Below are 24,538 nucleotides of genomic sequence, written 5' to 3'. Positions count from 1 at the left end.
CACAAGGAGCCAGGAATGTAGGTGGCCTGGGACACCTAATGTGGACTGTGGTTTAGCGTGCCATCTAGTGTCCCTTAGGAAGAGCTGCAGCCCAAGCCAGCCAGTGTCTCAAAGACCTCTCTTCCCACCCCCTATGGGAGGCAGAGGATCAGCCAGGTTTCACTCCCATCCTGGCTCCTGCACCATCATAAACCCCAGGGACGCTATGCAGCATTTCAGTGTCTTCCATGTGGGAGTCACCTGAATGGGTGGCTCCTGGAACGCACAGAAAACCCCTGCAAATGTGCAGTTCTCACAGCCTCACCCTCCACAAAGAGACCCGAGGCTCATTTGTCTGTGAAGGGTGGATGGTTGAGGAATGTACAAATGGTTAGGTAGATAGACAGACAGATGAATGGATGACGGACTGGGTGGATGGATGGATGGATGGATGGATGAGTGTGTAGGTGGGTGGATGGACAGATGAAAGGATGCTGCATGGATGGATAGCTGGGTAGCTAGATGTTTGGGGAGATGGATGGATAGATTAATGGGGGGAGGTGGATAGATGAAAGGCTGATGGATAAAGGGATGGCTACTCAGTGGGGGTGGGTTGATGGGTGGATGGGCAGAAGTGACAAATAGCTGATTGGTAGGTAAATGATTAAGTAGATGAGTGGCTGGGTGGCTAGATGAGAAGACAGATGGATGGACCAGAGGAGCGAGTGGAGGAAGACTCACAGCGTGCTGCTTTTCTTTCAGCACTTACTATGGGTCACATCTATGGACTGGTGTATCCGTCCCTCCTACCGAAACAAGGCCATGGTCTCTGTGAGGGTGACACTCCCTCGGGCTGCCTCTCTCAGCCCCTGCTCTGGGACACTGAGCGTGGACTGGGCTTTTATCAGTGTTCCACGAGCCTGTGGTGTGAGTAAAGCCACACAGAGAAGAATCACAGCCATTACACGGTTGTACCAGACACTATTTATTGCTCAAAGCCAGCTATCCCCACATGCTACTTCTCGTTTTCTCTGAGAACATCCCATAAACTAAAGGACTCCTTTTCCTCAAGATTTTATAGGAATGATAGGCAATTACTTTCAACAACAAAAAAATAATCTCATGAATTAAAAACTAAGACCCTGTTGTAATTCTAAACTCATCCAGGGAAAATATACTTTTAGGTGTTAGCTCTCTAGTCGATTCTAATTCGCATCAAATGAAGTAAAACACAGTGTCTGTTGGTGTGGAATAGCAGAGGAAATTATAGAGCAAAGTATTTGCATTTCTCATTAACTCATGTTATGACATTAAGTATATAACTCCTCCACCACCTGTGTGGTTTCTCTGGGTGCCATGGGCAAATCACCCCTTCCTTGAAGGGAGATTATGTGGCCATGAATGTGTTTGGGAACAGAAGGGTGATGCGCGCATGTGTTTTCACTTAGGAAGATTTCCTATATTGATAGAGTTGTGTTTGAGTCAGTAAAAAAAAGTCAGGTTGTACCAAGTACATCTTTAGCTCTGTGTGTGTGCGTGTGCGCGTGTGTGCGTGTGTGCGTTTGTGTGTGTGCATGTGTGTGCATGTGTGTGTGCGTGTGCGCATGCGTGTGTGTGTGTGTGTGTGTGTGTGTGTGTGTGTGTGTGTGTGTCTGCCAGTGCGGAGGCTTGAACTCAGGGCTTGGATACTGTCCCCTAGCTTTTTCTTAAGGTGGGTGCTCTGCCACTTGAGCCGCACTTCCACTTCTGGCTATTTGATAGCGGGTTGGAAGTGCGCGTCTTGAGGCCTTGCCTGCCTGTGACCATGGTCCTCACGGATCAGCCTCCTGGGAGCTAGGATGACAGGCGAGCAGTGGGTGATAAGAAGGGGCTCCAGAGTGGTGTGGCATCTTTGGAGATGTGGTCTGGGACTGGCAGAAGACGGGCTCTGCAGCCAGTGGGCAGCCTGGATGGCAAAGGTCAGGAGGGCGGGTCCTGCGGGTGATTCGGGTGAGAGAGCCGCTACCCGCCTCTCCTGCGGCATGCCGCCGGCCTGCGGGCCTGGACCTGCAGGATGGTGGCCTCTTGGAGGAGACAGAGGCTGCCGCCTTGTCCAGCGATTTCCCCATGCTGGCACAGGGCGCCGTGTACTGTGGAGTCAAGTGGATCCGCTGCAAGCCGAGCTTGGCTTGCTGTGACCTGTGAGGGGGAGGGGCGTGGGGTCAGGCTGTGCCCGGGGCAGCAGAAGCCCCACATTCTTCATGTGAGGGGGGCTCCACGCCCCGCCCTCACCCAGCCCGGAGACAAAGAGTCTGAAAGATGCCAATGCCCTGGGCACGTGCGGACACTTATCATTGTTCCTACCAGGACAACACAACTGCACACAACATTCCCAACACACCAAGTCTTCCGACTGGACAGAGGTGATGTCACACACCGGAAGACGAGCACACGAAACACACATGGACGGCACACGGCAATGGTAAAGCACCTCCAGCCCCCTGGCTCCCGCCCACAGCTCAGGAGGGGACTTCACATGAGTCTGTCCTTGTCACTGCCTCCAGGGCAGGGTGGGTGACACCCAGATCATCCAGGACAGTCACCAGCAGGGGCCAGGCTTTGAGGCAGGCACAGAGCCATGCTGGAATGCTTTGGCATTTGAGCTACGTCAGACAGCGTGGAAGGAGCGTAGGGAAGCGGCTCCCTTGGCCCTCAGATGAGCCACGCCATTGCACGGACCTTCCAGGCTTTCTCCATTAGTGAGGGGACCAAGGCTGCCCAGCCAGGGGCCCTGGAGAGCCACAGAAACCACCACTGCTCTGGGAGTCATGCACATGCACTCCAGCCATGCATGCTTGCTCACACTTGTGTGTGTGTCAGTGAGGGGACAGGACTGTGAAGGCACAGAGCTGCCACCCTTTGATGGCGGCATGGCTGGGCCACCCCTACCCACCTCCAGCCAGCGGGACAACTAGTCATAGAACACTTGGTAGCCGAAGTTGCCCGACTGGACTTTGACGTTGTAGTTGCCGGTCATTCTCTGGTAGCGAATGATCAGGAAGGTGGCTGCCACCCCCAGAACCAGGAGGGCGGCCACCACGACGAGGACAATGAGGCCAGCCCTTGGGCCTGGCTTCACACTGGGAGATGAGCCTGTGGAGGAGAGAGGCGCAGAGGCGAGACCCCCTGAGCCCAGTACGGTGGGCAGCTGGTGGCAGGTAAGCAGTGCACTCCGAATGGGACAGGAGCCACACAGCACCCTCTGTAGTAACTCTCTGAATCCGGATGGAATGTTCTAGAATTGATGGATCTGAAGCTCCAAGAAGTGGACCCTGCTATGTGGGTGAGCCAGGCGGACTCAGCCCCCCAGCCCGCTGGGATGTACCTCTGCCACGGCATATTAATAAAATGTTTGCTTTGTTATTTAGGAGAGGACAAAGAAGAAGAAGGAGGAGGAGGAAGAGGAGGAGGAGGAGGAGGAGGAGGAAGAGGAGGAGGAAGAAGAAGAAGAAAAATGTCTTATTCCTAAAACCTGCAGAAAATTGAAGCTTGAATTTTATTATTTTACCTAAGACTAACTGAACGAACTAAGACTCCTATTCTTATCTAGCTTTTATTTTACATATAGGAACATGCCTACAGTTACAAAATCTTTACTTGTTTTTCATAGTCTGACTATTAAAAAATGCAGAAATGCCGGGAGCATAGCCTAGTGGAAGAGTGCTCACCTAGCATGCATGAAGCCCTGGGTTTGATTTCTCCGTACCACATACTCAGCTGGAAATGGCACTGTGGCTCAAGTGGCAGAGCATTAGCCTTGAGCAAAAAGTGTCCAAGGACAGTGCCCAGGCCCTAAATTCAGGCCCCAGGATTAGCAGACAAAAAAAATGCTATCCATTTCTTTGGAAGGTTAATAATATTTATCAAATACAAGACTTGAAATCCACAAATTAAAAAAAAAAAAAACGAATGTGTTTTCCTAGCACATCGATTTTGAATGTGATGGACTGTCACTGGCTGTTGGAAGTTTTGTTTTGAGAACAGAAATGCTGGAGCGTTAGGCATATTCTAAATACAACAGCTATACTTGTGAGCACACGCAGGCATGCACACACATGTACACACATGAACCTGATGCTGTCTGTTGTGGCATGAGCTCCTTCCTCTCCTCTTCACTCTATCTGCTTCCCCAGGGTCAGAAAACTGCCTGGCTTCTTAGGGTGAGGCCCAAAGTATTGGTTAATCAGTCTCGTGCCTGGCCTCTCAGGCCAGGCTTTTGGCCACATAACCACTGCGGGGTCCCAGCTGTGGGGAGCCCAAATGCTGCTGGCATCTCTGCCGGGATCTCTACTTTGCTCTGCTAGCTAGACCCATCCCAGACTCACCTTCAGACCGAAGGAGGGGCCCCCAGGACATCTGGTGGAACATAGAGGCTTCACTGCTGCTGGCCAACCGGAAATTGCTGCAGCTCTGTGTGTTCCAGGAGAGAAATTAGTCCCAAGGGTGCTGCTGGGGTTAACTTCACTACCAGGGGTGATGGCTAGCGTGTGAGACAAACTCCATCCTCTGGGAGGTCACTGGGTATCTGAGTCTAGACAGGCACACGGTACAGAGCCTGGGCCGTGGGCTCTGTCCATGTGCGACACATCGAGGGGACAGGCAAAGGGAGCTGCACACAAAGAACTGCAAAATAGAGGGCTGGCACTTTACCCACTCTGGGCCCAAGTCTGGCCCAAAGGCTACTACAGTCACCTGCTCCTCTGAATGTCTGACAAAAGCAGCTTCCTGGCACAGTGCTCTGTGTACCTGTCCACAGGTAACCTCGTGTCTTCCAAAAGGATGTTACCCTCCCACACCTCATGCCCAGGACCACGACCTCATTGGGAAAGATGAGCTCACACGGGCTCTAATCCGTGGTGGCCAGGTCCTTAGGAAAAGGCAGAATGTGGCCACAGAGGCAGCAGGCATAGGCAGGACATGGCATGAAGACCAGGAAAACATCTGTAAGCCCGAGGAGGAGGCCGCCAGAGGCTGGGGAAGACTTGGATTTCCAGACTCCCTGGCCCTGGGGTGTGGAGCCAGCCGTGGCCAGAGCCACCACTGCTCCGGCAGCTCTGGAAGTGCAAGGTTATTCTCAGCGGAGTCTGGGGAGGCCTCCAGCATTCACAGAGCCAGAACAGAGCCTCGCAGAGCCAGAGAGCTGGCGGCTCCCACCGGAGTGGAGTGCCAGGCTGCTGGCCTTCTCTCTAAACCTGGGGACCCTGTGGCTTCCCGGGGTGCCCTTCTGGGCGGGGTGGGCATCACCTTGCCCTCAGAAACACCTATCATTTTGAGAAAGAGGAGACCAATCAAATCGGTTGTGCCTTTCAGTCATGCCCTGCTGTCATTCAGACTCACTAGCCTGTGTCACATCTTGTATGGGCACAGGAGAGGGCACATTCTCCAAAGGAATGGACAGGGATGCTGAATGAAGAGCCAGTGGGGCACCGGGCAAGCCCTGCCTCGGGTGGCACTGACACAGGCGGACGGTGAATGAAGGGACAGCGGGGCTCTGCTGTCCTCCGGGAGCACTGAGAGGCTCTGTCACTCCCCATTCATGTCTGTGGTACCAAGAATAGCCTCAAAACCTAGCATTAAAGAGAGAATTTTCAGCTGGAGATGTGGAGAAATGAGCATATGAAATGGTTCCTGACCCCACGTGCACACTGAATACAGGGGGTTGGGTAATGGTCCACCAATATCAACAACAACTGTATGAGCTAAGGTAACATGTTTACTCATGAAAACTCCACCACGAGCCTCGGGGAGGTGATAGGACAGAGTCAAGGGGACAGCCTCAGGGGAACTTAGAGTCAGGGCACAGTCGCTCACATCTATAATCCTAGCTACTCAGGGGGTGGAGATCTGAGGATCAAGGATCAGAGCCAGCCTGTGCCTGGAAGGTAGAGCTACAGCTAAAGAGGTAGAGTGCTGTTAGCCTGGAGGAAAAAAAGAAAGAGCACCAAGCTAAAGTACCAGGCTCTACGTTCAAGCACCAACAAAAGGCAGGACTTCGCCACGGATAGAAGCTTAGCATTGGTGATACATTATTTCGGCCTCTAGGGCTCCCATCCGCCGAGCAGCTTTGCCTCTGAGAAGGAGTATGCACTGGACTCGGGTTGCACTGGACACTCCCCATCTTGCACTAGACATTCACACTCTCGACTGCACACTCACTATCTTGACCGCACACTCACTATCTTGCACGTGGCTTCTCGGCTCTCCAGGCAGATGCGAAGCTTGCAGTGCAGGTAGACAATGGAGTTGTTGATGAAGGAGAAGATTCTCAGCTTGAACTGGGCCTTGCTGGAGTCTCCATTCTGGATCACGGTGGTGTAGGTGTTGGGAATGGGGCAACTGAAAGGGGAAGCCAAGATGCTGAGCACAAGCTGGCCCCTCAAGATGGGGTTCAGACACCGCGCCGAGGCCTCCACAGGGAGCCAGAGGCCTGCTGCACAAGCCCCGGGCCCAGGTCCAGAGCAGCATCTGCCTGCATTCCAGCGAGCATGAGCGCCCCTCTGACCCCTACCTGTTGTTGATGAAACCAAAGGTGACCGGGTCCCTGGCGTCGCTCGAGGGGGTCGCCCAGCACTCCGTCAGGACCACCCTCAGGTTGTTCTTCTGCCTGTACAGCCCCACTTCGATCCTGACGTCCTCACTGGCAGACACGCTGTGGTTCTGAGGTATGGGAGAATCTCCAACGAGCACGTGCATTTCAGTGATGAAATTCCCGGCGCCGTGCAGGTCTTCCACGATGGTGTACACCCTGCAGGAGGGAGCCACGGTCAAGCCTCGTTTCTGCACCCCGCCTTCCCACTTCTCCCCCGCAGCCACTCCTCCCAAGGTGTATGCTGACCAGCTAGGGGCTTCGACCCACCTGACCTTGGACTGATCAAAGCTCAGGGAAGCTGGCAGCCACCCATCCAGTCCTAGCCAGTGTCCATATTTGTATAGTCAGGCTCAAAGAGGGGTCTCAAGCAGGTGAATTCCTAAAGGACCCCGGTGGGGAGGGTGGGGGGAGGGGCCAGGGCTGCCCACCCACTCACCCCCACTGTGGAGCGTAGCCCAGTGATGCCAGCAGGTCGTTTGGGAAGGCACAGTGGATGGGACTGAGGATCCTCGGGTGACGGATGACGCCCTCTGGGGACAGGTCATTCCTCAGCGTTGTCCTCACCACGGTGCTGGTCATGTTCTGAGCACAAAGGGGACATGAGTGCATGTCCTGGGTCTGGGAGGCCCTCAGGCCCAGCTATGGGCTGCACTGTCGGTGCTGGGAGCTGCCCCAAGGCTTGGAGTCAAGTCTGTCCCTAACGTCTGTGGACACAGACAGCGCAGGACTTGGCTTCCACTGCTAGCCTGAGGCCTGTGCTCCAGAAGGAGGTGGAAACTGCTAAGCATGCGCGCGCACACACACACACACACACACACACACACACACACACACACACACACACACACACACACACACACACACACACAGGTCCCAGCCCGCTCTTACGCTCTGCACCAGAGTTCCGCACTCGCCCCAGCCGGCCGCCAGGAACACATGGGTGCTGTTGCTGTGGCTGGCATTGCAGGAGGGCTGCCCCAGGTACAGGGAGGGTTCGGGGATGGACTCCTGCTGCAGGAAGCGCTTCTGGATGGCAATGACCACCTTCTCGACCTCGCAGCGCACATCCACCGCTTCCGGCAGGGTCAGCCGTGGGAGCAGGTCCTGGGGTGCAGAGCTGGGCCCTGGCACAGGCACAGCCCTGGTGCCTGTTGGGGTGGGCTGCTCCGGACCCAGAACCTGGGTTGCATTGCCAGGAGAGGCACCTGCAGGTGTGAAGAGACAAAGGCATGGGGTGGGGCTCTGTTTAGGGGCTCAGTGGGCCAGCTGGAGATGCCTGAGCTGGAGATGGTCAGTGTGAGGTGGCAGCCACACGTCGGGCTGCTTGCTTGAGCTCAATTACACATGTACCTGGCTGCCGCGGGTCTCCTCCAGATGGGGGTGTGCCAGTCACCTCTCCACAGGGCTCATGTGTAAGGTGGGGCCCTGAGAAGGCCTCTCGGAACTCCTGGGGTCTGCTCCTGCCCTAGCTTCCTGCCTGCCCCAAAGCTGGCTCCATCTCAGCTTCCACAAATCCAGGGGCTTCCACAGGAGCTGTACTCTCAACCACTGTCCTCCAACTGCCCCTCCAGTCACACTGATCCAGCCCGCAGGCCCAGCTCAGTGGCTAACCCTTACCCTTCTAACCTGGAGCTCATCTTCCTTCGCCTCTCCCACTCCTTCTTGTGTCTCATAGACTATGCATCATCTCGCCCTAATCCCAGGCAGACTGCAGGCGTGGACCCAACCCACCTGCAGGAGCTCATCTTCATTCTAGCCCTGACCCCAAATACCCTGCCAGGCGCCATCATCCCAACCCCGACGACCAGTCAGCAAACACCTAGCCCAGGAAGCCTTCCGAAAGCATGCTCACAGGGAAACAGCTTGGCCCCTGGGCCTCCTGCTTCCCACAGCACAGTGTCTACGTGGATAATGCACTGTCTCTCACTCTGATGCGTGTGGGAGATGGGAGAGGACTGTGAACAGATAGGCCAGAGGCTCACAGCACCCTACACGTGCACACAGGTGAAAACATCACTTGCATACATGTACGCATAACATACTCATGCAATTATGTGTGTACACGTGTGTGTGTACACGTGTGTGTGCACATAAACACACACACAGAGGAAACTTATTCAGGACAAAGATTTGCTGATTTCACTTGGACAAAAGCACTTTGGGGATGAGAGTCTAGGGACAATGTTACAAGGATTATGTGACTGTTACCTTCACAGGATCTTCCAGAATATTCCACGTGGAAGTTAGAGGCTCCCGGCTCACAGCTGCAAGTGAAGGAGCCAAGGGTGTTTCGGCAGGCCGTCCCTGGCACGCAGTCATCCTCGCTGCTCGCACACTCGTCGTAATCTGTGTGGAGAACACACTTGGTGGTCCACTACTGACAGAAGCCCACCACTTGGCCATATTATTTCCAATGCCTGGCTTTTAACATGGCACTGAAAGCAAAATATCTTTGTATGAACTGTGGTCCAAACAGGTCCCACTTTCTCAAACTCACCATGGCCAGATCCTTTGGAAAATGTTGACATTTATTGCTAAGCCATTTTCCAGGGAAAGTGAGAAAATTCTATCCCTCCCTCCTCCACACCCCAGCAGCCTTTCTGGTTCTTGGTCCTTGTCATCTTTTTGTGGGGACTCTCTACGTATTTAGTTAGGGTAGTAATTCTGTGGCAAATTAGTGAAAAAATATTTTTTCTTTTTTTCTCACCTTGTAATAGTACTTTAGGTTTGCTTGACACAAAAGACTTCCGTTTATGTAGTTTATGTATTTCAGCCATTTCCTCTGAAAGTCGTGACTTTCCTTGGAAAATCTTTCTCATCTCCCCAAAAGAAGAAAAATTAATCCCTAATTTTGAGGTCTCCATTTGCCATTTACCTTTTCTTTTAAGGCATGGAATGAAGCTAAACTGCCCTTTCCTCCTGGTCTTTCTTTCCGAGTTCTTGTCAGGACTGCCATGGAGGCAGTGTCTACCCAGATCAGCTGCCAGGGTGCAGCAGTGACTGGGACAGGGCCTTCGGCCCCAAACCCTAACAGCAACCCAGTAGCCAAAGACAGGGCAGAGGGCTCCATCCGTGCCCCTCCTCAAGGCAGGATCCTGGGGACAGCCCCTATGAAGGGGCACCTTCCAGAAGCATGGGGGCGGCGGGGTCCTCACGGGCTCTGGCGTGGACTGGGGAGGTCACCCTCAGGCCCGGCCTGCACATACCCTGTATGAAGGTGTCGCCTGGCACCACCTCCAGCGGAGACGCGCTGTGGAGGGCAGTGAGGAAGGCGGTGGACACCTCCTGGATACCCACATCTGCGGTTATGAGCAGGGTGAAGTCCACTACCACGCTGCCGTTGGTGACGCTGGTGACATTCAGTCTGATCCCGCCAGAGTCCAGGTGCTGGCGCAGCATGGCTGGCAAGGGTTCCCGCACCTACGAGGAATGGAGCCCCAGGGAACCTGACTCCTGTCTGCCAAGCCCAGAAGTGTCCCACAGCTGCCTGGCAGTGTCTGTGATGCCGGGGAGGGGCCTGGCCCTGTCCCCTGTCCCCCGTCCTCCAACCACTGTCCCCATACCCTGCCAAGGAGGGGCCTGTCCCTGTCCACTGTCCCCTGTTCTCTGACCCACTGCCCTCCCAAACCCTTGTCCCCATCCCCTGTCCCCATGTCCCCTGCCCCCAACCTCTCTCCCTGAATCCCCTGTCGGTGGCCCCAGCAGACAGCTGCAGAGCTGTCTGTGGGCTGAGTGGGGCTCAGAAGCAGCACGAAGGGACCCCCTCTCACCAGGCCCACAACAAAGGGGCTCACGATGGAATGGGAGCCTGCCTCTCTCAGGCCTGAGCTGGGGAGGGGCTGGATGGCTGCCATGGGGAACAAGACCACCCTCCCCTTCGTGGTTTCTAGAGCCATCCTTTGCTCCCATAGAGCAGAGCATCTCCCTTCCAGTCTCCCTCTGTGCCTGTCCCCCAGCCGCTTCCTCCGTGAGCCTCTCCCTCCGGTGTTTCCATTCTCCCAGGCAGCACCAGCCTCTGTAAAGGCTTGCTTTCTCCCTATCCCTCTGGACAGGTCGTGTGTTACAAGGCTCCATTCCAGCCCATCAGGCTCAAAGGGCCCACAGACAGGTGATCTCCCTGTGAGCAGGTTTCACTCCCTGTGATGGAATAAAATGGCGCCGTGTGCATATGGCACTGTTTCTTTATCTGCTGGTAGGCAGATGGGCACGGAGGCTGCTTCCGTGTCTCGCTGTTGTGAAGACTGCTGCTACACCCAGAAGCACGCCGCGTCCTGGCTGCGTGCTGGCATGCATTCCTCTGGGTCTGGGCCTGGAAGAAGCGCTGCAGAGTCCCTGCTTTCACTTTCTTGATGAGCCTCCACCCTGACTTCCACAGTCATAGCAACACCAAGTTACATTCCCACCAACACTGTGTGCTGGGGGGTGGGGGTCTCCCCTCTACGCCCCTGCTGGCATCTGTTGTTGGTTTTCTTTTTCATTTCTTTTTCTTTCTTTCTCTTTTTTGCCGGCTGTGGGTCTTGAACTCTGAGCCTGGGTGCTGTCCCTGAGCTCTTCAGGAAGACTACTGCCCTACCCTTGAGCCACAACACCCCTTCTGCTTTTCTGGTGATTCACTGGAGTTAAGAATCTCACAGACTTTTTAGTGCCTGGCCTTGAACCACAATTCTCAGATCTGAGCTTCCTGGGTACACTCCCGGCCCTGTTGTTGGTCTTAACGACACCCATTCTGATTGTGCTGAGATGGAATTTCAATGTGGTTTTGATACATACTTCTTTTGTAGCTGAGGATTTGTATGCTTTTTTAGTGCTGTTTGTTTAGCTCAATGGCCTACTTATTGACTAGACTGTCCTTTTCATGGTTAGCTTCCTAAGTGTTTTGTGTGTTCCAGAGAGCAGTCTCACAGTGGCTGGCTCTTTCTGTTCTCTGTGACACATTGGCATACGAGGAAAGTTGTGTCTCCCATCTCGGGCGGCCCTGGTCTACAGGTTCAGAGCACTCCTGCCCGGCTGGCCCTGGCCTCACAGGTCTCAGGCTCCACAGGGTGGCCATAAGGACCTGCAAGTCTCATACTTGGTTGGCTGCCTGGAGAATTCCAGCTTCCTTCCATCCTTCCCCCCACACAGCAGCTGAGGACGATGCCCCACTCACCACGCTGAGGAAGCGCTGTAGGAAGCCCTGGTACTGCTGGCTGCTGGCGTTGTGGAAGGCCTCAGAGAACCTGACGTTTGCTATTCTGACTTGGCCACGCAGTTTCCGGGCCGCTGCAGAGAGGAAAGCACGCCATGCGTCAGGCCCCACCCACACAGACTGCCCTTTCCATCTGAGGACCGACCATGCTTCCAGGCTGGAAATAGAGCATGCTCGAAAGAAGTAACAAGGACGGCTGTCCACAGACACAGCCCACCAGGCTCCAGAGGACACAGGACAGGACTGATGCAGCAGGAGAAACTTCTGGAGCCTCCAAAACCGACTCAGCCCTGCATAGTTTTTCAGCCTTCCCTCCAAGGGCAGTCCCTGTGCCCAGGTGTTCAAGAGACTAGCAAGCTAGAGAGGCTTTGAAAGAGAAGGGTTACATATGAAGTAATTAGCTGAGGGCCACAGGACAGCCAACTGCACCGACACACCAGGTCCCAGGGCGTTGCTGGACCTCTGCTTTGAGCCCATGCCAGGGCAGGACACATGGGTTTGTTTAGTCAACTGCTCTGCCCCCACAGTCCTGCCTCTTCATGTCCAAGGCAGATTGGCTTGGCATTGGCCATTTCCTCTGCACCTTGTCTTCTGCAGGGTTACTAGGAAGAAAGCACAGCCCAAGAATCGCCCAACTGCAACCAGCCCCATCCTCATTCAGTCCTTCCCCGTGTGTGTGTGTGTGTGTGTGTGTGTGTGTGTGTGTGTGTGTGTGTGTGTGTGTGTGTGTCCTGCCTTGTGCCAGGAGCTTCTGACCAATAAAGAAGAAAGACAATGGTTGCCTCCTGGGGATTTGGAATTCATCTCTCCAGAGTGTCTCACTGAGTCTCAAACCCCATAGCCCCCGCCACTGGGTTCTGCAGACCCCTCAAAGCCCAGGTCCAAGGGGTCACTGTTCTCCCTGCATCTGAGAGCTGGCAGGGTGGCAGAGAAGCCTCCAGAGGCAGAATGGGTGGACAAGTGAGAGCAACTGTGGCCCCAGCTCAGGCACAGGGCCAGTGCCCCGTGCAGTGCTTCATATGCCGGGGAGCCCAGCTTTGGCCGAGATGGGGAAGCCACCCTGCCAGACCATCCACCACACTGCCACCCCTCCTCTCCAGGTGGTTGTGATGTGCACGCAGTCTTGTTCTCCAGTTCCCCAGGTCCACGCTAACTAGTCCTCTGAAGTACACTATGTAAGCCAGTAGGTTAGCATAAGCATCCTGCAAGCATTGTGTCCTCTACTTTGTTTTTGTTTTTGTTTCTCAGTTGTGGGCCTTGGACTCAGAACCTGGATGCTATCCCTGTAGCTCAAGGCTACCACTCTACCACTTGAGCCACAGAGCCACGCCCCGTGTCCTCTACTTTGGGCCCGTCCCTAAGAAATGAGGACTGGCTATAACACTGCTGCACAGGTGACAGAGACACGGGTGCAAAGAGGAGAAGTGGTTTTCATGTCCGTACTGGTACGTGGTGCTTGCGCCCTGCTCAGGGTCAGTCCTACTCTGTGCCCTGAACCACATGTCCTGCTGGCTGGGTGCCGGAGTTTCCATAAAGAAAGGGAAGTGGAAAGCCAGTTAGCCATAGGAGCCCTGCCCCGAGCCCTACTCCTTCTCTTTCTTTCTCCCTTGAAGAACAAGACAAAGTGTATTCCGGGACACTCACCTGTCCTGACTTTCAGGTCTGTCCTGGCACCTTCTGTCCCACAGGCTCTGGCTATGATCTGGACCAGGTACAGGGTCCCAGGCTCCAGCCCCGACAGTGCCACACTGGTACTCTGCGTGTCCATGCTCACAGTGGGACCCTGAGCAGAGACCAGGGTGAGATGGAAGGTGGGGAGCAGGGAGAGATCTGCTGCCCACTGCAGCTGGAAGCCGGCGCTGGTCACGTTGGAAATCATGACCCTTTGGATGGGGCCGGGACCTGAGAAGTGGAGCAGAAAGGCTGAAGTTAACATCAGGACAGCTGCCCTGAGGAAAAGAATAGAACCCTGCCACTTCCCTAAATCAAATACCCCCCGTGGGGCAGGAGAGGCTATGGAGACATCACCCAGAGGAGGCCATTGTATCTCTTCATTGCCACGGTGACTCTGTGACAGTGGCCCCCAATCTGGCTTTCTGGGACAGCACCCCAGGAATTCTGACACTTGGGTAACAAGAAACACCTTCCAACTGTGCTTAGTTTCTGATGGTGATAGAAACTCACCCTTAGTCCCAGCCTGTTCCCAAGGACACCTCCTCTGCATACTCCAGGAAGTCCCTCAGCAAAGCTGGGCGCCCGGGCTCCAGGGGCATCTCAGGGAGCCACCAGGGTGGCCGAGAGCTACTCTGATGTGGAGGTTCCAGCTCCTTGGGGGACAGCCCTGGACTCTATGGCTAGACAGCTGGGTTCTGGACTGCTGGGTGGCATGGGTTTCATCTAGCTGAAACCCAGTGCAGCCAGGCTGCAAGGGAGGTACAGTGAGGATCCCGGGTGAGTGCCACAGTCCCAGACAACTCCCCAGAGAGTAGGCTCTCATCTCCTAGGGCGCCCCATGGAGGGGTGGCTAGGCCTCTATGCTCGGTATGAGTCTCTGGGGAGCAGCATGGCCAAGGCGGGCAGACAGATGGAGGGCAGAGAATTGGGGTATGGAGCAGCTTGTAGTGAAGAATGGCTCATGGCACAAGAGCACTAGTGTGCAAATCTGGGAGGTTGACACTGAACTGCCAGGACTACTGAGGTCCCCAGTCTCCATAAGGTTGCCCTAATGCCCAGGGGCACACATAAGCCCCAAAGGCTCCTCCTTCCCCATCTGGCTGGTGCTACAGCTGCTCCACACCGGAGTCCTCAGGAAGAGGGGAGGAGAGGGCCATAAGTAGACCAGACAGCGTCACCATGGCCCACACAGCTCCACAGCTGCTACCAAGCCCTCCATGCTGACAGCCAGCAGGCTCTGACGGCATCACCTGAGCTGGACCCCCAGGCTCACAGCGGCTCTGGGACCCCATTCCCAGATGACTCACCACAGGCAGGGGCCCGAGGGGGCACAGGGGCGGGAGCCGGCGGGCGGTGGGGAGCCCCAGGTGCCATGGTCTGCAGGCTTGTGGAGTTCAGGACAGTCTCTGGAGGAGGGAGGCTGGCATGCCACACAGCACGGCCTGATGTGGCCTCGGTAGCAGGCCAGGTGGGTGGCTCCGTGGTAGTGCTTCCCAGGAACTGTCCAGGAGCAGTGGGGGTCCCAGGTGTGGCCCGGTGGGTAGAGACGTGGGGTGGTGCTGAAAACGTGGGGTCAGCGGTGCCCACCAGCCCTCTGGTGCTCCCATTGCCTGGCTCCAAACTTGGATCCAGGCTGGGTACCTCCTCCTCCATGCCCAGTCCTGTGCTGTTTCTGTCATGGCCTTCCAGGTCACCAGCACCTCTCCTGGATGGGGGCCCACGGGTCTCGGCCTGGCCCGTTGCTGGGGTGCCCTGTGGGGGCCAGGCGCTGATCTCTGGGCTGAGCACTGTTGTTCCGTTGTCTGGAGCTGGGACAGTGACCCCTGTCACGGTGGACAGCCCACTTCCTGTGGAGTTCACCTCGTCACCCACGTCACCTACAAAATACACCCATGCTTAGATGCCAGACATGTCCAAGCAAAGCCCAGCAGACTCCTTACACAGGCGTACACAGGGACCCCCTGCATCCCAGGGACCAACACAAATGGAACCCAGGGGACTCAAAGGTGTCTGCAGGCTCCTGGAAGTCAAGGGGACACAGGCACCCCAAGTGCCCCCTGGTGCTGCAGACGAGAGCTCAGAAGTGTTTAGCAATTAAGGCCTCAAATAATGCACGGGGGCTTTGAGAGATGAGTCCGTTCTCCACCTGTTCTCAGTGGGGACCAGGAACCAGGGCTAATTGCTCTCTTTGGCTTGCTGGATGCCAGGTGGATAAGAAAGCAGAGTGAGACATGTCGTATGGGTACCAGGAAACAGCGTAGCTGGCTGCACACTTAATGAATAATTATCCTCCCCAGAACTAGGTCCCCTTGCTTCTCCCCACTACAGGCCTCAGCTAGGAGGGCAAACGGGTGCCTGAGCTCCTCCTCTGCCCATGCCCTGTGTCCAGGCAGACATGGCTAATCAATCACAGCAATTAGTCTACAGGTAGCTTTTTTCTTGCTCCTCAACTCAGGACTCAGTGGTCCCAATCTACCAATCAAAAGCCTTGGGGGAATATCCAGGTACCTGGTGGCTCACATCTGTAATCCTACCTGCTGGGGAGGTTGAGATCTAAGACTGGACTGAAGCCAGCCTGGGTAGAAAATGTCCATCCGATTCTTATCTCCAAAAAAACGACTTTAAAAAGCAGGCAGTGGCGCTGTGGCTCAGTGGTGGAGTACTACCCTTGAGCAAAATAGCTCAGGGACAGTGCCTAGGCCCTGAGTTCAAGCCTCAGCATGGCATATAAAAATAAAAAAGACAGCGGTCCAAATCTCCAGGGCTCTTATTTTGAAAAAAGTCTATAGTTGTGGCTATGTTCAGGCTCTTGAGATGAGAAGGCTGCCCTGGATTATCCAGCTGGCCCTAGTGCCATCGTGAGTGTCCTTGCAAGGAGGAGAGGAAGAAGTTGGCACAGTGGTCGCACCTCGAGTCTCAGCTACTGAGGAGGCTGGGAGCAGGAAGGTCATGGTTTGGGGCAAACCTAGGCAAACACACAGAACCTCGGCTCCACCCACAGCTGGGCATGGGAGTATGCACCTGTCATCTCAGTAACAGAAAAGTCTATAGGATCGCATCTCAACATGTTCAGAAGCTGGGCCTAATGCTGACGGCTGTCATCCCCGCTTCAACAGCATAAAATAGGCAGATCACGATCCAAGTACACTCCCAAACAGGAAGCGAGACCCTAGCTCAGAGAAGGCCAGGGCAAAGAACGAGATAAATAGAGGCATGGCTAGCGGTAGAGTGCCTGCCTATTAAACATTAAGACACCGAGTTTAAACTCCAATACTGCTGACAGACACACAGACACACAGAGATGTGACACACACAAAGGAGAAGACCATGTGAAGATGGAGCAGAAAAAGAACTGCAGATGCTGGCCTTGAAGACGAGGGAAGCAGCCACAAGACGTCAGCTGCCAGAAGATGGACGTGGTGCCTGTTATGGACTCCTGGCCTCTAAAATCCTGAAAGAACACATTTCTGTTGCTTAAGCCACGTGGATTGTGACATTTTGTTTCTGCAGCCGCAGGATCTGAGTGCCTTCAAACCTCTCTTTAACTGGCTTTCCAGGAAGCTCCCATGGCTGGACAGTGCAATGTGCCCTGAGAATTCTTTGTATTGCTGTAAAACTGGCCAGCTTCAAACTCCCCGAGGCCAACCTAACTTCTGTAGGACACACATGGAAACATTTTCAAACCTGGAATCTTCCTCCCATCCCTCGCCCTGACTTCCGGGACCAGACCCTGGAACTTGAAGTCCTTCGTCAGCCAGGTACCTCCCTCCGTTATTCTGGAGCCTTCCACCGTCTTTCCTGAAGTGTGGCTTTGTGATCATACTCAGTTCTTGCCTTTGGCATGAACTGGGTGACGATGACAGCACAGGAGAGCTGCCATGTGGGCATGGGGGTGCAGCCTCTGGGTGTGCTTCATCCTAGAGCTGGCAACATGGATGCCATCTCAGAACAGCCCCTGGGCTCCTCCATGCCTGTGCCCTTCCCAGCGGCCCTTACCCACCTCTAGCTGGCAAGAAAGGGCACTGGTGACGCCCCCTTTTCTCCTCACACCTGATAACCCAATACCTAAACCTTGCCGCGGTAGAAATGTCAAGGCTGATGAGAGCCAAGATTCTGAGTGTTTTCAAATGAAATTCTGATAGGAGCAGAGAGCACTGTGAGGGAACTCAGCTGCTACTTCATGTTAGCCCTCTACAGCTGGCACCCCAGCCCTACCAGGCCACCAGCCCAAGAAACCTCCCCTCATGAACAGAAAATCTGGTCAGTTCCAGCTGAAAATAGGGACCATGTGGGAGTGGTCGGGCTTTCTAAAAGCTGGCCACATTCCTGGAATAGTAAGAGTGAATCACACAGTATTTCTTATGGTTTTAGAATTGTGCAAGAATCTAGCCACCCTGTGTCATTAATTGGCTGTCTAAATTTCACAAGAAAAATATCTGAAATTTGTGCTGTATTTTCCAAGGACTTATATCTCTAAGCCGGCCAACAGATTGCTCATTTATATTCATTTCTAAATTTAAAACACATGCTGGTTCCCTTAGCAATAATGCAATTGGAAGCTGCTTTGTATTTCAGATCTGAAACGACACGGTGGGCCAGGCTATTAGAAACGTGGCCGGGCTAAGTGGTCTCCGCGCCTGTGTTAACCGTCTGTCCACAGCCCTTGTGTGCATCTCCAGAAACATGGCAAAAAGCAAAAACACTTGGATTTCCTAGCAGGATGTTGGAAGCCACCTATACAGCCGAATGGAGAAACTCGCTGAGGGCATTACATCATTGCTGTAGAATATGGTTGTGATTTAGCCCCTAAGCATTGTCCTTAGGAGGACCTGGATGCTTCTCCAGAAGCCTCATGTGACAGGCATAATGGCCAGAGGGAAAAAAAAACCACCATCCAAATTACATCTACAGCTGGCCTTGAATCAGGCAAAATGCAGCCTGGACTAAGGGAGAGAGAGCCGGGGGAACTTCCATGAGAAATCAGCTCTGCAGTGACAACAGGGACAGCTCAGCAGCTAATGTAGGAAGCTGTATCTACCATCCAGGCTGAAATACTGCTGAGGATACACGGCTCCGTCATTCCTGTTCACACATAAAACAGCAACCGTGGGGGCGGGGGAGGTGCTCATTGCTTGCAGGTCGTCAGGGAAAAACATCAGCTCTGTGAGTCTGGTCCCAACCTCGCGGCTGCCTTGTCTTCCACCCCCCTGACAGGCTGTACCCTTGCCTCATGGCTGCCTGTGTAGATCTAGGATGAGCTGTGTTCATGCATCTGCCCACCACCCGGACCTGCTCCCAGGCCCCCAACATCCTCCTGTATCATCATCCTTCCCACCTGCTCAGATCAAGAAGAATTGGGGTCAATCAGCTGCTACGGGACATAGAAAACCTCGACCCTGGCCAGGATAGGGCTCAGAGCCCTGGAGCTGAATTCCCAAGGCCTTAGGGAGAAGCCAAGCGCCAAATCCATCAAGGGGCAGCTGGTGACTCCCGCCCGGAGGGCCCTACGGGCACACAGTGTGTTCCCTTCCTGTCCATGTTCTTACGCATCTGAAAACTTCCTGCACAAGTCTCCACCCACTTCACCAGGCACAGCAAAAGAAAGGCTCTCCACTCCAGAAATGACCCCCACTACAGGAACTCCAGACCACCGGCAGCTCACCCCAGCCAGGGGACGAGGCGCCCAGCAAGTCACAAGGGGCAAAAGAGAGAGGAAATACCCAGAACACAAAGAAAATACTCCCAGAGTTGTCGTAAGTAACTGGTGATGCTAGTTTAAATTTAAATTCCAAAGAACTTCAGAGCCTAATGGTGGTGGCTCACACCTGTAATCCCAGCGACTCAAGAAGCAAAGATGGGAAGAACCATGATGAGTCTAGACTAGGGAAAAAAAGATCATGATATCCCATCTTAGCCAACAAGCCAGGCTCGGGGGTGTAGGTTGGTGGGAGTCCTCAGAATGCAGGGGGTATAGGTTGGAGGATTCAGATCTGAGGATGGCCCTGGTCAAAAAGTAAGAGACTCTATCTGAAAAATAAAAATTGAGAAGAGGGCTGGAGATGTGTTTCAAATAGTAGAGTGCCTGCCTAATCATCATGAGGCCTCGAGTTCAAACCCCAGTGCTGCCAAAGCACCAACAACAAATACGTTAAACATGAAGTCAGTGATGAGGCGCTTGACATTTGACATTGAGACTATTGAGGAATCCTTGCTTTGGCCACTGAAGAGAGCGGTAGTATCTGCGTTGTTCACTGTCTCTCAGACACGCTCTGTGATAGTCACAGTGGGGAAAAGAATGTGTCATCCACAGGCTATGCAGCCTTGAAAAGTCCCCCCATCATCTGGAGCATCTGGGGAGCCCCACATTACCTTTGTCCGTGGGGTTCTGCCTCGGGGGAGGTGAGGTTGTTGACGCCTGGGTATAGACACACAGGTGGGAGCCCTCCGTGTTTTGACACAGCTCTGGTTCAGAGCAGGTGTGCAGTTCATTGTACAAACATTCATTCACATCTGGGGAGAGAACAGTATGAATCCGTCAACAATGGGGCTGAGCGCACTCCTGGCAGTCAAAGTTCAGGGAGGGGCCTGCACGCCCCGGGGGCTGGGCTGAGCCTGGGTTCCCGTGAAGTGATGGGCTTGATGGTAAGTCAAGTGAGCAGATGGTTTCCAGAACTAAGGAAGGAGCCAGAGCAGTGCCCACCCACTGTCTTCCAGTCCCACAGAGACCATCTTCTAGAACTGGCCTTGGACAAGGCTTCTCTGTGCCCCAAATGAAGCAGGGCAAGGCTATGTGTCATCCCCCGGTACCATCCCTTTTCTCTTAGCCAGAATTGGCAATCACAGCTTATCATCCTGCAGCTTTCTTACATCCTAGGGGGAAGAGTTGGTGACACATCCAATAGTAGAATTACCCCTGCAGTGACAGCTTCTAATCAGTCCCTTAGACCGCCTCAAACCACCCAGTCAGGTCTGCAGCCTGGATTAGCAAACCTGCTCAGTGCCCCCCAGTGTGCCCCGCTGGCACATTGTAGACAGACAAGAGGAGCTTGTTGGTGCTTCACACTTGGGTAGGAAAGTCTCCGCACTCCCAGGAGCATTTCCTGAGCTCCTGCAGCAGCAGCTGCCCTGACAGCAAGCGGAGCCACCTCTGGCTCCGTTGATCTCAGTCATCTGTTCTCGTGCTCTCGTGGCTGCTGCATGCTACAGCAGCAGAGCCGAGCAGAGCAGCTGAGGCAATGACCATGCAGCCCAGCAGGGCACATATGGACTATGATGCCCTTTTCAAAACTAAAGCCTGCCAAGTCCTGACACAGACTCAAAATACCAAACCTACTTCTTTCTCCCAGAAACCAGACCACATCTGTACACCTTAGCAAGCTCGAGTTCAACTGTGCACAATCCTGCAGGACCAGCTCTGTGGGTACAAGGATGTGTTTGCAAGGGTGGAAAGAAGCAAGAGAGAAATTCAGGAGCCCAGAGGACTGGGCCTGGGCACTTGTGTGAGTGACAGGTAGACAGTAGGGAAGCCTACAAAATGGTTGGAGGTCAAAAGAGCCTTCACATTGGCACTGGGAACTGGCTAGAATGAGCGTAAGCACACGGAAGCAGTGACCCCCCACCCAGCACACAGGCTGCAGGGCCTGGCTGAGTCCACCCAGCACCACGGCTGCAGCCCCACCTACCCTGCACCCGAACGTTGATCACTTCATACACCCGCTTCACCAGGTCGTCCAGCATGGCAGAAACATTGGCCACAGGCAAGAGCCGAGGCAGGCCTAGCAGCAGCCATGACACCGTGGTGAATGTGTCCCCGCCAGCCGAGTTCAAGTAGTGGACAGCAGGGTTCAGCGGCTGCAAGGCGCTCGTGACCTGTGAAGCCAGAGTCAGGGCGTCAGACAGCAGAAGGGCACCCCCCCCCCCCCGTGGATGCACTGGCATGTGAGGCCAGAGGAAGAAACCGCATGCCGGGGTGTGCGCGGGTGGGTGTGCACATGCACACACACACACACACACACACTCACAAGACTGAGGGGACCCTGGGGTTGGAAGATGTTCTAGTTAAAAATGGCTGTAACCTGCATAAGAGCCTGAGGGTGGCTCTGCTCCCAGGGGACGGAGTCCCTGTCTGGAAGCACAGTTGCAGCTGGGACCCCCAGCCTGGGCTTCCTGCTCTGGGAGTGGACAGAGGCAGAGATCTGGACTCCATCCTGATGCAGTCCCACCCACGATGCAGGGGATCCAGGACCTCGGGGATTTGGGGTACGAGGGGGCCCTGCCGGACCACCCTCCTGTCCAATCAGTAGCTCATCCAGGATGATCCAGTTACCTGCCTCATGCCATGCCAGGCACACCGTACCAAGTGTGTACTAGAACTCATCAAAGGTGTCCTGCAATCCTGTGTGCTTAACTGCATGTTGCAGCCATTAGTAAATCAGGCATGGCTCAGGTCCAATCACGTATGGGCTATTGGTGAAATGCCTCCACTTCCTGTCCCCACCCTCAGCCTGAGAGAGAGAGACACCACATGCTGCATCTCACTAAGGAGTAGAGGAGGCGTGTGTGGTTCCGGAGCCCAGGGTCCACTTCCTGCAGGTCCTCGAAGTCCATTTTCACCAGCACTGTGACGTTATACCAGCTCACCGGGCTCCTCGCAGCACCTGCAGGGCAGACGCTGGTGAGTTGCCATCAGGACAGAATGGGGCCCCTGAGAGCCACGTCCATGAAACACAGGCCCTGTAGCCTCCTGAACTCCTTTCTCTTCTTCTTCCTGAGGCCACAGAGACCAGCCTATGGCAGGCCATCCCTTAAAGAGATGCCCTGAAGGGGCAAGCACACCCTGCCATCCACATAGAGTATAATGTGACATAGAAACGGTAAGCCAGGCAGGCACTGGTGGCTCTCCCTATAATCTTAGCTACTTGGGAGGCTGAGATCTGAGGATTGTGTTCAAAACTAACCCAAGCAGAAAAGTCCATCTCACTCATCTCCAATTAGCCAGCCAAAGGGGAGTAGAGTGGAGCTGTGGCACATGTGGTAGAATGTCAGCCTTGGGAGAAAAAGCCAACCAAAAAATGCAGTGCCTTGAGTTAAGCACCATACTGGTGCATACACACACCAAAACAAACGATTATGTACTATACCATTATTAATATATACTATTACTACCAAATAGTTTAATGTGCAATACTTTATGTTACATAATAGAATATTGTTTATATTATGCTACATGTACTATTTTAACACTATAATTAATACTTGGCATTGTAATATAAAAATACTTGAAAGCTAGGCACAGTGGCTCATGCCTGTAATCCTAACTACTCAGGAGACTGAGATCTAAGGTTGGAGGTTCAAAGCCAGCCCGGCAATACAGAGCCGAGGGACTCTCTCCAATTAATCACTAGAAAACAGGAAATGTGGCTGTGGCTCAAGGGTAAGCCGGTAGCCTTGAGTTGCTCAGAGACAGCTCCCAGGCCAGAATTCAAGCCCCATGACCCACCCCTCCATCAAAATACTTGATACTGTCTATAACGTCATGCCTATGTACCACCATGTGAGTATGACAATATATTGAATGGATACTATATGTACATTGGCTTTGTATACTTCCCTAGTTCTGAACACTGCCCTGTTCCTGCTTCTGGGAAAGCATTGGCCAGACAGATCTTCGCAGACCAGCAGACATGCATGGCAGGTGTCTAGTACCCACCCGGGGCTCTTCCTCTGAAGAAGGCTGTCAGACTACACAGCCCACAGGTGACAGTGCTCTGACGAGCCCAGCTGCAGCTCCTAGAGCACCTGCAGATCTGCAGGAGTCACATCTGCCACTACAGGCCCCAAACCAGCCTTAGTCTCCTGAGGATCCCGGGGCCAGATCCGAGAAGAACAAACCCCGTGCCATGCCCACTGCAGGCTCCCCAGGCAACGGGGGACACTGCCTCCCTCCCCAGGTCCTGGACTCCCTGAGATCCTCCTCAGTGCCCCCTACCTCGGGGCACAGGGGCTGTGCAGTGGTGGCCCCCTGACCAGGGGCAGCACTTCCAAAGTCCAGGGCAGTCAGTGTCCCAGCTGCACCGCGACGTGGGCGGCTCTGGCTCCGTGGCTGGGCAGGCTCCAGGTCTGGATGCAAACTCCCTGGACCGATTCAGAGCTGGGGGAAAGAGACAACCAATGATGCTGCCATTCTGAAAGGCGTCTCCGCGAGCTGGGCAAACACCGGCTAGATTCTCCCTTCCCATTCTGGGGAGGGTCATTTGCCTTCCTTCTAATGCTGCCTGGCACCCTTGCTGCCGTGGTGCTGTCAGCGGGGGTTCTGGACACCTCCTCGTCCTCCCTGCCTCCGGGGTCCAGGGACGAGGTTCCTCCACCCTCTTCCACGGCCCATGCTACTTCTGTCCTGACAGCTCACTTACTCGCACATACATGTGGTGTTTGTTGAACACTTACGGAGCCTGAGCCCTGGGCCCTCAGTCCAGAGTCCTGAGTGCTCCCAGCCCTGAGAGTAAGTCCGAGGGCTGAGCCCTGGGCCTGAAGCCTGAGCCTGAGCTCTGTGCCCTGAGCCTACGCCTGGAACCCTGAGTGAATGGCATTGTGGGGAGGAAAGGAAGCTGGCCCTCACGCCTAGCTTCAGCTTAGACTTACTGAAGAACTTTTTAGCATCACCCAAGCCCACCCCACGCTCCCTGCCGCCTCAGGGTGGAGCCCAGGGGCTGTGTGGCTGAAGACACCCTCGGACCCTCCATGTGCAGTCAAGTGAGAAAGCGGGCCCCCGGCCCACTCGGCAGTCACCCCACACGCTGTTAGAGAGTGGATTCTAGTTCTTCACTCTGACCCTTGGAAATCGGAAACCTTGAGTGAGCCAACAGCAAGTCTGCCAGGGAGAGGCTGAGCACCCGTGTTCTAGAAAGATCTAGCACATTGGGGCTGCCTGGATAGGGACTCTCCCAACCCCTCGGGGCTGGACTCACGCAGGACGCAGTAGAGGCCCAGCTGCTCGTAGCCCTCGCAGCAGTCAGTCACATTCTTGGCCTCGGGGACCTCCACGGCCAGGTACTGGGTCTGGTACACAG

At 54.4% G+C, this 24,538-nt stretch overlaps 1 protein-coding gene across 1 annotated transcript; it reads right to left on the bottom strand.

Annotated features, from left to right (window-relative positions):
• Positions 1–1,629: 1,629 nt before the first annotated feature.
• Positions 1,630–24,538, bottom strand: Umodl1 (uromodulin like 1). Its single transcript, XM_090333769.1, has 17 exons — positions 24,437–24,538; positions 23,458–23,619; positions 22,008–22,126; positions 21,152–21,338; positions 19,839–19,979; positions 14,777–15,346; positions 13,440–13,697; positions 11,757–11,869; positions 9,814–10,027; positions 8,816–8,953; positions 7,496–7,812; positions 7,044–7,189; positions 6,527–6,763; positions 6,195–6,354; positions 4,344–4,428; positions 2,912–3,111; positions 1,630–2,157 (listed from the first exon to the last, which is right to left on the bottom strand). Exons 3-16 carry the CDS (start codon positions 22,074–22,076, stop codon positions 2,930–2,932), a joined length of 2,817 nt encoding a protein of 938 aa, XP_090189895.1. The 5' UTR covers positions 22,077–22,126; positions 23,458–23,619; positions 24,437–24,538; the 3' UTR covers positions 1,630–2,157; positions 2,912–2,929.

Source organism: Megascapheus bottae, chromosome 1, assembly GCF_031878675.1.
Source record: "Megascapheus bottae isolate mThoBot1 chromosome 1, mThoBot2.hap1, whole genome shotgun sequence".
NCBI lineage: Eukaryota > Metazoa > Chordata > Mammalia > Rodentia > Geomyidae > Megascapheus > Megascapheus bottae.
The sequence above is the reverse complement of the archived record's forward strand: the minus strand, read 5'-3'. Positions and strand labels throughout refer to the sequence as shown.